Here is a 14,278-nt window from a genome sequence, read left to right on the forward strand (position 1 = left end):
ATTATTGCTGTATTTTTCTGTCCTTGTGCAGAAGAACAAGAACAATTCATGAATTGCTGTGCAATAAGTTACATTTCTTGCATTTGCTCACATTCCTTGTCCACAAAGCTACATGTTCCTCTTGCCCTTGGGTAGAGGAGAAACATGTTTTGTTCACGCGCTGGATTGGCAACATATGGTCCTTCTGCACTTGCGCGCAGTGAGAGCATGTTCTGGTCATGCGCTAAAGTAGCAACAAGGGGTCTTTCTGCGCTTGCGCGGAGTAAGATCATGTTGTGATCACGCGCTGAGGTAGCAGCAGCATGTGTTCTTTCTGCGCTTGCGTGGAATAGAAACATGTTCTGATTAGCTGCTTATACACTTGCGCGGTTATGACGATTGTCTGTTAAAGGAAGGTGATCAGCAGACGTGCTGTTCGTGTATGTTCTAGGTGTTTCCCCTTCGAGGTCGCTGAGGTCCCCCGATTCTCCCTGGGTGATGCTACAACAGCTGGTAACGTGTTGATTCATGCTTCTAATTACTCAAACTAACTATGATTCTGCAGGCTTAGATAATATTGTAACAGGATTGTAGGACTAAATAAACTATTCCTTTGAGCTGAATATACATGTTTTGCAGCAATTTTGTTTATTCCCATCCTTGAATGGTGAGCGAAGTTAGAGGGTTTAAAAACCCTATTTGCTTAGGCAAAACAGTAATACAGCGCCTATGGCAAACACTAAAATTGTGCCCCCACCCGGCATGCAAAAACAGCTGGGTGCAGGGTGCTGGCTGAGGGTAGGGAGCTGGTTGCAGGGTGCTGGCAAGCGGCTGGATGCAGGGTACTAGCTGGTGGCTAAGTGCTGACTGGGGGCAGGGTGCAAGGTGCAGGCTGGGGCAAGGTGCAGGCTAAATTACCATCGGGGTATATTAGGTCTCTGTGTGAGAAGTTTTTAACTAAACAATCTCCACCTGATACAAATAGAGCCATGTTAGACATTATGAAAAATGAATTGTCTACCACTTTTGCTGCTTTAACACCCTCCCTAACGCCGGTCGGCGGTTCAGAGGGTGGCAGCTACAAGACTGCATAACGCTGATTGGTGTTAGGTCCTGTATTCGGGGTTTAGCAGGGAACGTGCGCATGCGCGATCTGATCAGCTCCATGATCAGCCTGCAAGCCCGCGACTAAAAAAAAAACCCTGTTTGTTTACATCTGTATAGTGCTGCAATCTAGTGCACTTAGCTGTCCCTCTAAGTGGCTCACAATCAAATCCCACTCACAGGCTAATGGCTATGAGAGGAAAGGAAGTGTATGGATAGCAATCTAGGGCCAATATGGGGGGGGGGGGGAGGAGGGAGAGGGAGATGTAGGAGATTTAAAAAAAAAAAATCTAATGATCGCAGCAACGATCAGAGATCACCAAAAAAAAGCCCTACTAGTGAGAAGAAAAGGAGATAAGATTAGTTTGCTCCCTTCCTGGCTTTTCTCCTGCCTGCCAGTTCTTTCCTGGGATCCCTGTGGGTTAGGCCTTCCTGTCCTGCTAGCCTGTCCTTAACCAACGGTCCACTCTGCCAGTATCCCCCTATATCCCGTCAGGTACCCTCTGTTCTATTCGTCACTGGTGTGGTAGTCCTAGGGGTCGCTCACCAGGCAGCAAAGTAGTCCGCCACCCACTAGGAGTGACGGCCTATCCTCTCTTGCAGGATGCGCTGGTGAAGACCTGTGCTCGCTTAGACCCCACCCTCTAGGGTTGCTCGCCCCTTGATACCAGTGATGGGATCAACAGAACCCCAACAGTTCACAAGAACCCTGACAGTGAGGCCAGAAATTCTGATGTCACCTGAGCCTGGACCCTCCAGATCCCTGCACTATTTGTTTAGTGTTGAGGAAACATTGGAATTTTTAAAGGCCTTCTATGACTCTGAGATGCCACCAACTTCCTCTGCGCAAGATGACATTTATAGAGGGTTGGAAGGTCAGCTTACTAAATGCTTTCCTGTTCATTCCGCTATTAAGCGGATTATAACTTCTCGGTGGAAAGATCCTGAAAGGAAACTGTTTATTCCAAGATCTTTCAAGAGACGTTTTCTTTTCAAGGCGGAAGATCAAGCTACATAGGCGAAGTGTCCAAAGCTTGAGACCCTGTTAAAGAGCACCTGGGACTCAGTTTCTTTTTCATTTAAGCCAGCTATATCCTCTATCTGTTTGCCCGGGAACCTGGATAAATGGATATCGGGTCTAAGAAAGCATTTAGTGGAAAATACATCTCATGAGCAGACACTAACCTCTCTCTCCCTTTGATGATTAAAGCCATTGCTTCCCTGGCAGATGCGGCCTCAGACTTGCAGCAAAGACAGCAGCATTGGTCAATGCAGCCTATAGAGCCATTTGGCTCCATACTTGAGAAGGTGATCTGGGTTCCAAGCACAAATTATGTGCAATGGAGTTTCAGGGGAGCTGCTCTTTGGTAAGGATCTGGAGGCAGTATAAGGGCTTGTTCACACCTAGAGTGTTTTCGTTGTTAAAAAAACGATCTTTGCTTCTGCCTGGCGCATAATGACTGGCAGAACTACGCAAACCCCACCGCCTCTTCCGTCCTAGGTCTGCGCTCCACTGAAAAGCAAGCGTCAGATGCTAATCACTTAGCGTCTGATGCTTGCTTTTCAGTGGAGCGCAGACACTAGGATGGAGGAGGCGGGGGGAGTGTACGTACTTCTGCCCGTCATTATGTGCCAGGCAGAAGCGAAGATAATCCAGGTTAAAGGTCAGCCAAGTCGCCAGGACACTAGGAGGAATAGGAGAAGACCGGCGGCTGAAAGCGGGCAACGACTGAAGCGGTAAGTATCTATCTAATTTTCTTTCCCTACCTAATGCAGGTTTCATTTTACCAGAGCCTTTTGGCTTCTGGTGTCCTTTAAGATAGTTTCAGTGGTGTACAGATCTTTATCGACTGGCTCAGGGGCGACTCTGGACACAGAACTCTCCAGGCCAAGGTTTATACGAATGTCTGGTCCTGGGGGCCCATAACTTATCAGGTTCAGTGAATTGATGGCGGTAAAGCTAGGACTCCCGGAACTCGCAACCATGTTGTGGGAATGGAAGTTTTTAATCTTTTTTCCAACAATGTGGTTGCAGTATTCTACGTAAATAAACAGGGGTACCTGAGTGCAGGATCTCAGGAATCTATCGCTGGATATTGTATCTTGGGCAGAAAGGAATCTAACATCCTTAAAGTGTACCAGAGCTGAATGAAATTTAAAGTTGTATACATACCTGGGGCTTCCTCCAGCCCCATGCGCACGGATCGCTCCCACCCCGCCATCCTCGGCCTTCTCCCTTTTCGGTACCGAGTCCTGTAACTTTGGACAGTCTGACATGAGAAGTGTGCTGTTTGTGTATCGCTCCAGCAGCCGCTGGAGAGATACGTAAAGGGTGCAGACTGGCTGTGATTGGCTGAAGTTATGGGACCCGGTACTGAAGAGGGAGAAGACTGAGGACGGCGGTGTGGGAGCGATTCGTGCGCATGGGGCTGGAGGAGGCCCCAGGTATGTATAAAACTTTTTTTATTATACAGCTCTGGTTTCCTTTAACAGAAGTTCGCATCCAAGGGAGCAGAAACAAGTGGGCAGACTCCCTCAGCAGAGATCCCATAATAGAATCAGAGTGGCAGCTCAAACAGGAAGTGTTTTCAGCAGATCATGTACAGGTGGGGACAACCAATATTAGACCTGTTTACAACCCCAGACAATACAAAACTGGAAGATTGTTGTTCCCTTCATCCTACCTCTTCAGTAGATGGATTGAATGCTCTAACAGTAAGGTGGGCAGAGGGACATCTTTTTGCATTCCCACCATTCAGCCTAATACTGAGGGTCTTGAGAAAGATGGAGAACTCGCAAGCGGAGGTCATTTCATAGAGGCTTGATGGCCAAGGAGGGCCTGGTTTCCTTTCCTTCAGGAGCTGGTACTGATGGGTCCTTGGCATCTGGACAACAGACCGGACTTGTTAGTTCAGGGAACTGTCACACACCCAAACCTCCACATGCTTAACCTAACTGCCTGGACCCTGAAGAAAAGATCTCGGTAAAGCAGTGGTTTTCACACTGAGTAGCGGCAACTAGTAGCCTGCGCGGGTCCACTTTTTCATACCCGACCCGCTACCCGCACCCGACCCGCGACCCGCTTTCTGGTGAATTTGATGCACCCGCAGAACCGCTACCCGCACCCGACCCGCAGGCCCGCTACCCGCGACCCGCTTTTTTACATTTTCTTCTAAAGTGCACATTTTAAAGTAATATTTAAAGTAAAGTAAGCAAAAGACACAGTCAGAATTAACATGTTTGCTTTCACTACCCGCGACCCGTACCCGCAGACCGCTACCCGCAACCCTACCCGCAACTCGCTACCTGCACCCGACCCGCAGCTTAAATTAATTCGGGTACCCGAACCCGACCCGCATTTCGGGTTACCCGCGGGTAACCACGGGTACCCGACCCGCTGCAGGCCTCTAGCGGCAACCTTGATAAAGTATAGAAAGATTACTGCAAGAAGAATGTATGCAAAAATTTGGAAAACCTTTTTCTTTGAAGGAAAAGAATAATGTATTTTTCGGACCGTAAGATGCTCCACACCATAAGATGCACCTAGTTTTAGAGGACAAAAACCAGGGTAAATAAATATTAAACCTGGTGCATCCATTGTGCAGGGGCATCTTGTGGATCTTCTCCCCTCAATCCCCCCCAATTATGTCCCCCTTGTATCTACCTTGACCTTCTTTGTTCTCCTGTGTCCTCTTCTGTCCCCCGTGTCCTCCTTTACCCCCTTATGACCTCCTCTCTGTCCTTCTTTGCCTCTCTTATGACCTCCTCCTCTGTTCCCCTGTGTCCTCCTTTGCCCCCTGTCCTCCCGTGACCGTCTCTGTTCCCGTTCCCGGTCTGTCTCCTTCTTTGTGTCTCATCTGCCCCCCTGTGCCCTTCTGTGTCCTCTGTGTACCATCTTTCCCCCCCCCCCCCCATGCCCTCCTGTGTCCCCACTGTCTAGTGTCCTCTGTCCGGTATACAGATGGCCCTCCTGTGTCCCCTCGCTGGGAGTGCAGTGAGTGGCCCAATGATCGATCCATGGTCCCATCTCCAAAACAATCGGCTCCTGTCAGAACACCAGGCAACTGTGATTGGCTTGCAGCGCTCCACCCCCTCCCCGATTGGCCACACAGCTCCTGGAGGCTTTCGCTACCACAGAGCATCTGGAGCCGAGGTGAGGGTGGACCGAATCAATGCATGGAGGTCCCGGCAGATCGGTTTGTATATGTCAATTATATGCCTTAACAGAGGGGCACGGGGGCGTGAGAAGAGGGCCATCTGCACACAGGGGACACATGAGGAGAGAGACAGTGGACAGAGGAGACACAGACATTCTGCAACCGGGACTGTGAACAGTCAAGGCACACCAGAGACACAGGGCAGCAAAAGAGGACAGAGGGGGCACTTATGGCGGACACCTTCGGATCATATGGTCCGAAAAATATAATGTAATATCAGGTCAAACTACTTCCAATTTATATTAAAATATTAAAATTCCCACAAAGTGGGGTTTATATGGGGTTAGCTGTTAGAAACCTCAGAGTACATTCTCTCTGCATTATCAGTTTATTTGAATAGACAGTTGCCTAGAGAACTTTGTTACAAATGCTATTTCAGTTGCCAAATCATAGCCAGTGCCAGAAAAGTTTGTGCCTCCCTGGGATCTATCTCTTGAGTTAAACTTCTTGGCATCCAAATAATTTGAACCCATAGCATAAAGAACTGGACTTTAACCTCCCTAGCAATAAGCACGAGTGTAACTCCTCCCGGGAAAAAAAAATGCTGAAAGTGGTAAGGACGAGCTACATTCGTCCTTGCAGCCTGGTAGATTTCTAGCTTATCTCCTCCGCCGGCTCCACTTTTGTTACTTACAAGGGATTCCCTAAGACTGCTGGATGCCTGCAAGCACACTATGGGCAGCGATCTACGCTACCCACAGTGTGACAACAGGCATTCAGCCGTCCTGGGGAAGCCCTTCTGTGATTGGGAGCCGGTGGAGGAGATAAGCTACGGCATTCTCCCTCCCTTCTTCCCCCGTCTGTACAGCGATTTCCCCCCCCCCCCCTCCTTTCCTCACCCCCCTGCCTGTGAATTGATCCTCCTTCTCCCACCCCTGTCTGTAGAGATGTAGCCCTCCCTTCTTGCCTTCTGTATAAGGGATCCCTGGCCTCTTTCCCCTGCTCTCCCCCCTTCCCTTTGTGTAGCGATCCCCAGTCCTCATTGAGCCGAATCACTGTGTCCCAAGCAGAGGAGAGTGTCACTGCAGAGATGAGGTGCCATCGTGGGACGGAGAGGCTCAGAGGCTCCGTAAGTATTTATAATGAGGGTTGAGGATCGCTACACAAAGGGAAAGGGGGGAGGGAGGCCAAGGATTCCTTATATAGAAGGCAAGAAGGGAGGGCTACATCTCTACAGACAGGGGTGGAAGAAGGAGGATCAATTCACAGGCAGGGTGGTGAGGAAAGGGGAGGGGGAGAGAGGCCAGGGATTGCTTATACAGAAAGCAAGAGGAAGGGAGGGCTATATCGTTACAGACAGGGTGGAGAGAAGAAGGAAAGAAAGAGGATAAATGCAAAGGAAGGGGGGTTAGGGAAGGGTGAGATTACTACACAGAGGGAAGGGGGGGGGGGAAGAGGCCAGAGATCGCTACAATCAGAAGGCAAGAGGAAGGGAGGGCTATCGCTATGGGGGGGGGGGAGAAGGAAGGGGGTCACTACACAGACTGGGAGAAGGGAGGGGGAATGCAGCTGCAGCTTCTCTGCTTGCTCCAGATCACTTATGGGCTTCCCTCAGGTCCGGTTCTAGCTACAATGGGGCCTTGGGGCTGTGGCTGCCTCTGGACAGATCTACCCCCTCGCTCGCTTCTCCTGACCCCCCTCACACATGCACACACTGACTCCCGCCCCCCCCCCCCCCCTTCCCCCAGTGTAGCAAAGGCAGTGGGAGATATGCACACTCACCTCCTGAACCATGCAGCTCCGGTCTGTCTCCCCTGTAGTTACTCTGTCCCGCATTTCCTGCTTCTCCTTTTGAAGACAGACAGGAGCTGCATCGCCTGGATGGTTCATGAGATGTGTGTATCTATCACTGTCTTTGCTGCACTGCGGGGGGACAGTGGTTGGGGGGGAGGTCTGGTCAGCAGCCACAGCGGGGAAGGGCACGGGGGTATCTGGCCAGCAGTTATCTTAGGTGAAGGGGGACTACTTGGGGGTCCCTATAAATGCAGGGCCCTGGGGCAATGGCCCCCTTTGCCTCTATGGAAGCGCCGGCCCTGGCTTCCCCAGGACTGCTGAATGCCTGTCCTATAGCTGCCTAATCTATACTGGGGACACATACTGCCTAATACTAGGGACATAAATATCTCTTGGTCTGCCCATCATCGCTATATTTTGGGGAGTAATTTTAACCACTTTCCCCTCGCCCGTATGAATTTCTCCGTCCCTTTTTCCATCCTTTAACCCCCAGGGACGGAGAAATCCGTACTTTCCGCGTTCCTGCCGCTGTCCGCACTCCCCCTCGTAAACACGCCGCCCCCGCCGCTAGTAAACACACCACCGCCCGCTCGCTCCGAGATCAATGAACGGGAAAATCCATTCCCGTTCGTTGATCTAAGCCCTGCAATGATCCGCTGCTCACCGATGAGCAGCGCAATCATTGTGAAAAGTAAACCCTTACCCAGCCTCCAAGTACTTCCTCCAAGCTTCCGGAAGGACGCTTGGAGGTCGCATTAAAAAAAAAAGTTACTGTGGCCATCTTGTGGCCAAATAGTAAAATTACACCCTACACATTTTTCACATACAAATAAATTACTTTTACACAAAAAATTAACTCATTACCTCCCACACTCCCAATTTTTTTTTTTTTTGTAATTACATTTTTTTAAAAAAATGTACAATTAAAAACAATACATAAATAGTTACCTTAGGGACTGAACTTTTTAAATATTTATGTCAGGAGGGTACAACACTGTTACTTTATAAACTATGGGCTTGTAATTAGGGATGGACGCAAAACTGAAAAAAATGCACCTTTATTTCCAAATAAAATATTGGCGCCAAACATTGTGATAGGGACATAATTTAAACGGTTTTATAACCGGGACAAAAGGGCAAATACATTTCATGGGTTTTAATTACAGTAGCATGCATTAATTAAAAACTATAATGGCCGAAAACTGAAAAATATTTTTTTTTCCTATTTTCCCATTAAAACACATTTAGAATAGAGTAATTCTTGGCATAATGTCCCACCTAAAGAAAGCCTAATTAGTGGTGGAAAAAACAAGATATAGATTGTTTAATTGTGATAAGTAATGATAAAGTTATAGACGAATGAATGGAAGGAGCGCTGAAAGGTGAAAATTGCTCTGGTGGTCAGGGGGTAACACCCCTCAGTGGTGAAGTGGTTAAAATTTAGTTTTGATTTTATTTTGTGTTTCAAGCTTTCATTATACTCAAAATGTGTACTAGACCTTTGCTCGACGCATTTTGGTAAGTTACAGGAAAAAGGTTATGAAAATTTTATTTGAACCAGTTTTTGCACAGAAATCCTGAAGAAATTGAACGCCAGGGAGGTTAAAGGTGGCCTTCTTAGTGTCTATGACTTCAGCCAGGAGAATAGGGGACTTCCAGACATTATCCATTAAGCACTCATATATGGCTGTAAATTCTGATAGGGTGGTATTTAATCCACATCCCGCTTATCTTCCCAAGGTAGTAGCAACCTTACTTTGAACACAGGAGATAGTCCTGCTGTGTTTTAGCAAATCCCCAAAACAATAAGGAAAGGCAGTGGAACACTCTAAGGCCTTAATTCACAAAGCTGGGATAAACGTAGCACGCGGGTTAGCGCACATATAGGTTTGAGCGCGTAATATAAAGGTTTACGTGCATTAACTGTCCCATTCACGCAACATATGGGTTAGTGCATGAACGGGGGAAAATTAATGCGCGCAAACCTGTACATGCGCTAACCCGAAACAAAGCACCCTCAAAAAAGAAAAAAAAGACGGCACACCACTGGCTGCAATTCAATTTTGCTGTGTATTCCAGGAACATAAGTGTCTTGTTCCTGGAATACACAGCAAAATTGAATTGCAGCCAGTGGTGTGCCGTCCTTTTTTTTTTTTTTCCTTTCTTTTCTGGAGTTGTCGGACACCATTCGAGCAGTCCGTTTTGAGGCCTGGCACCGGCAAACAATCAGGTTGAGTACACCTGACCAAGCTGCATCCTTGGCAACACGCATTGGATTGTAAAGCACCCTGAAAACCTGATGTTGGACCCACCTCTCAGGTCGACAGACCTGATGGGGAACTTGGAGACCTATGTGGAGACTGCGCCATCTCTGTACTGACATCGGCGGAGGGAATGCGGAAGTAAACAATACTCCCGCATTTCCTGAACAAAGGTGGAGTACACATGCTGACATCGTAGATAGGTGGTGGACCGAGTCCCCCCACCAGCCGCACACAGTGTCAGGACATGGTGACGCGATGTCCGGCCCATCATGTCACCATAGAGATGGATAAACATCTCCTAGGTAATCCTGCGAGACGGGGGCGGGCGGTAGTGGAGACAGCACTGGGAGCAGAAGACATCAGGAGATGCGCGCAGAATGTCAATAGCTGAAATAAAACCTTGACCACTTAAGGACCAGTGCTTTAACACCCCCCCCCCCCCCCCCCCCCAGTGACCAGGCCATTTTTTACTAATTAGGCCACTGCAGCTTTAAGGCCCCGCTGCAGGGCCTACCACAGCTCAGCACACAAGTGATTCCCCCCCCCCTTTCTGCCCACCAACAGAGCTTTTCTGTTGGTGGGCTAGGATTGCTCTCAGGATGTGTCTGTCTGTCTATCTATATATATATATATATATATATATATATATATATATATATATATATATATATATATATATATATATATATATATATATATATATATATATATATATATATATCTTTATACACACATACCAAAAGTTCGGACACACCTTCTCATTCAAAGAGTTTTCTTTATTTTCATGACTATGAACATTGTAGATTCATACTGAAGGCATCCAAACTATGAATTAACATGTGGAAGTATAGTACATAACCAAAAAGTGTGAAACAACTAAAAATGTCATATTCTTGGTTTTTCAAAGTATCCACCTTTTTCTTTGATTACTGCTTTGCACACTCTTGGCATTCTTTTGATGAGCTTCAAGAGGTAGTCACCTGAAATGGTCTTCCAACAGTCTTGAAGGAGTTCCCAGAGATGCTTAGCACTTGTTGGCCCTTTTGCCTTCACTCTGCGGTCCAGCTCACACCAAACCATCTCCATTGGGTTCAGGTCTGGTGATTGTGGAGGCCAGGTCATATGGCGCAGCACCCCATCACTCTCCTTCCTGGTCAAATAGCCCTTACACAGCCTGGGGGTGTGTTTGGGGCCATTGTCCTGTTGAAAAATAAATGATGGTCCAACTAAACGCAAACCGGATGGAATAGCATGCCACTGCAAGATGCTGTGGTAGCCATGCTGGTTCAGTATGCCCTCAATTGTGACTAAATCTCCAACAGTGTCACCAGCAAAGCACCCCCACACCATCACCCCTCCTCCTCATCCATGCTTCACGTTGGGAACCAGGCATGTAGAGACCATCCGTTCACCTTTTCTGCGTCGCACAAAGACAAGGTTGTTGGATCCAAAAATCTCAAATTTGGACTCCTCATCAGACCAAAGCACAGATTTCCACTGGTCTAATGTCCATTCCTTGTGTTCTTTAGCCCAAACAAGTCTCTTCTGCTTGTTGCCTGTTCTAGCAGATATTCTACCATGAAGGCCAGATTCACACAGTCTCCTCTTAACAGTTGTTCTAGAGATGTGTCTGTTGGTAAAAATTCAAGTAGCCCATTTCATGTAAACAAAATTGGTAAATGTGGTGGTAAAAATATAACCAATGCTCGGAGCCTTGCAAATAAAATAAAATAGACGAACTAGAGTTCATTCTGAATGACAAAGGCTATGACATTGTGGGAATAACCGAGACATGGATGGATGAAAGCCATGACTGGATAGCTAATTTAAAAGGATACAATGTGTTTTGGAGGGATAGAACAGGGAAAAAAGGTGGAGGGGTTTGTCTCTTTCTTAACAATTCTCTTACAGCTGTCCTCAACGATGAGATGGAGGAAGATTGCGAAGATGTGGAATCCGTTTGGGTAAATATTCATGGTGGAAATAAAAGTTGCCAATTGCTGTTTGGGGTATGCTACAGGCCACCTCTTATTAATGAAGCTGCAGAACTGCGATTACTACAGCAGATTGAAAAAGCTGCAAGTAAAAATGAGGTCATAATTATGGGCGACTTCAACTTTCCAGACATTGACTGGAGTATTGAGGCTACCCATTCTGGTAAAAGCAGCAGATTTCTGGCAGCACTACAGGACAATTACTTGACTCAAATGGTAACTGAACCAACTAGGGGGAATGCGTTACTGGATCTGATCATTTCTAATAGACCAGATAATGTATCAAATGTGCAGGTTCAAGAACATTTGGGAAATAGTGATCACAACATGATAACGTTTGATCTGGTGACTGATAGGCCACGGGGCAGTGGGACCACTAAAACTATGAATTTTAGAAAAGCAAAGTTCAATCAAATTAGGCAGGCACTAAGTTTGGTGAACTGGGATAATGTACTACAAGGGGAAGACACTGAAGGGAAATGGCAAGCTTTTAAACTTATACTCAATCAATATTGTAGTATGTATATCCCATATGGAAACAAAATGTCTAGGAATAAAAAAGGCCTCTATGGATGAATAGAAAAGTTAAAGATAAAATGAAGAGGAAAAAGAATGCCTATAAGGTCTTAAAACAGGAGGGGACCGAGGCTGCACTAAGCAATTATAAGGAGTGCAATAAAAATTGTAAAAAAGAAATTAGGCAGGCAAAGATTGAAGCTGAAAAACAAATCGCTAAGGATATCAAATCTAACCCAAAAAAGTTTTACAAGTACATTAACTCTAAAAAAAGAAAGGTTGACTGTATAGGACACCTAAAGGATGAGGGTGGGAACTCAATGGTGGATGACCAAGGTAAGGCAGAGTTATTAAATGCTTTCTTTGCTTCTGTCTTCACAAAAGAAACAACACTGTTGCAAACTACAGAGGCGAAAGAGTCTCAATCTTCTAACTCTAATATTAAATACTTAACGCAGGAAGAAGTGAAGGCAAGACTAAATAAATTAAAAATAGACAAGGCACCTGGCCCGGATGGCATGCATCCTCGGGTCCTAAGGGAATTAAGTTCAGTTACAGATAAACCCCTTTATCTTATCTTTTGTGACTCTCTTGCAACTGGCAGAGTCCCAGTGGATTGGCGTACAGCCCACGTTTTCCCATTATTTAAGAAGGGCAAAAAATCAGATCCAGGAAATTATAGACCTGTAAGCTTAACATCAGTTGTATGCAAACTATTTGAGGGGTTACTAAGAGATACTATACATGACTTCATAGTAGAAAATAATCATATTTCTCAGCATCAACATGGGTTTACTAAAGACAGGTCCTGTTTGACTAACATGCTCAGCTTTTATGAGGTAGTGAATGCTAATATGGATATTGGGAATGCTGTAGATGTGATATACTTGGACTTTGCAAAGGCCTTCGACACTGTTCCCCACAAAAGTCTGGTGCAAAAATTGAGGATGCAAGGACTGGGGAAGAGTCTGTGTTCATGGATAGGGAACTGGCTAATGGACAGAAAACAAAGAGTTGTGGTCAATGGATCGTACTCAAAATGGGAGACTGTTAGCAGTGGGGTCCCACAGGGGTCTGTTCTGGGTCCAGTGCTCTTCAATTTATTTATTAATGACCTAGTAGATGCAGTAGTGAGCAATGTTGCTATTTTTGCAGATGATACAAAATTGTGCAGAATAATCAACTCTCAGGAAGATAGTGTCATATTGCAACAGGATCTGGATAGGATGGCTATATGGGCACATACATGGCAGATGAAATTCAATGTTGACAAATGTAAAGTCATGCATTTTGGACGTACAAATGGTCTAGCACCATACAAAATAAATGGGATACAGTTGGGGACATCAAACTTGGAGAAGGACTTAGGAGTACTCATTGACAACAAGTTAAATAATCGTACTCAATGCCAAGCAGCTGCAGCTAAAGCTAACAAAATTTTGGGATGCATTAAAAGGGAAATAAAAACTCGAGATGCTAGCATAATATTGCCCCTGTTTAACTCTCTAGTAAGGCCACATCTGGAATATGGAAATCAGTTCTGGGCACCACATTACAAAAAAGATATTGCAGTTTTAGAGCAGGTGCAGAGACGAGCAACAAAATTGATACGTGGGATGGAAGGTCTCACTTATCAAGAAAGGTTAGATAAACTGGGTTTATTTAGTCTAGAGAAAAGACGCCTTAGAGGGGATCTAATTAACATGTATAAATACATCAGAGGGCAATATAATAGCTTGGCGGATGAGCTTTTTGTCCCTAGGCCTTCTCAAAGGACTAGAGGACATGATCTGCGCATGGAGGAAAAACGTTTTAGCCATTTATTTAGGAAAGGGTTCTTTACAGTAAGAGTGATTAAGATGTGGAATGCATTGCCACAGGAAGTCGTTATGGCAAACTCTATACCTGCATTTAAAGGGGGCTTAGATGCTTTCCTTGCGTTGAAAGACATCTATGGCTACAATTACTAGGTAATGCCTAATGATGATGATCCAGGGATTTTATCTGATTGCCATCTGGAGTCGGGAAGGAATTTTTCCCTTTAGGGGCTAATTGGACCATGCCTTGTAAGGGTTTTTTCGCCTTCCTCTGGATCAACAGGGATATGTGAGGGAGCAGGCTGGTGTTGTACTTTGTACTGGTTGAACTCGATGGACGTATGTCTTTTTTCAACCAAAATAACTATGTAGCTAGAAATCTGTGTGGCATTGACCTGGTCTTTAATCTGAGCTGCTGTTAACCTGTGATTTCTGAGGCTGGAGACTCGGATGAACTTATCCTCCGCAGCAGAGGTGACTCTTGGTCTTCCTTTGCTGGGGCAGTCCGCATGTGAGCCAGTTTCTTTGTAGCGTTTGGTTTTTGAGACTGCACTTGGGAACACTTTCAAAGTCTTCCCAATTTTTTTGGACTGACTGACCTTAATTTCTTAAAGGGACTCCGAGCAGTTCAGAAAGTATGGAAAGATGCATAT

General features: G+C 45.9%; 1 protein-coding gene across 3 annotated transcripts in view; it reads left to right on the forward strand.

Moving 5' to 3' along the window:
* PRDX5 (peroxiredoxin 5) overlaps window positions 1-14,278 on the forward strand; it is a 260,461-nt gene that overhangs the window by 31,460 nt on the left and 214,723 nt on the right. The window contains exon 1 of one of the 3 annotated variants that reach the window (XM_068260365.1): window positions 417-492. The exons of 1 other annotated variant lie outside the window; for it this stretch is intronic. In XM_068260365.1, coding sequence (XP_068116466.1) covers window positions 478-492 — 15 coding nt within the window. In that variant the 5' untranslated portion in view covers window positions 417-477. Of the gene's footprint in view, window positions 1-416; window positions 493-14,278 lie in introns of those variants that run through there. One more of the 3 variants, XM_068260363.1, reaches the window with a different exon arrangement.

This window comes from Hyperolius riggenbachi, chromosome 11, assembly GCF_040937935.1.
Source record: "Hyperolius riggenbachi isolate aHypRig1 chromosome 11, aHypRig1.pri, whole genome shotgun sequence".
Lineage (NCBI taxonomy): Eukaryota > Metazoa > Chordata > Amphibia > Anura > Hyperoliidae > Hyperolius > Hyperolius riggenbachi.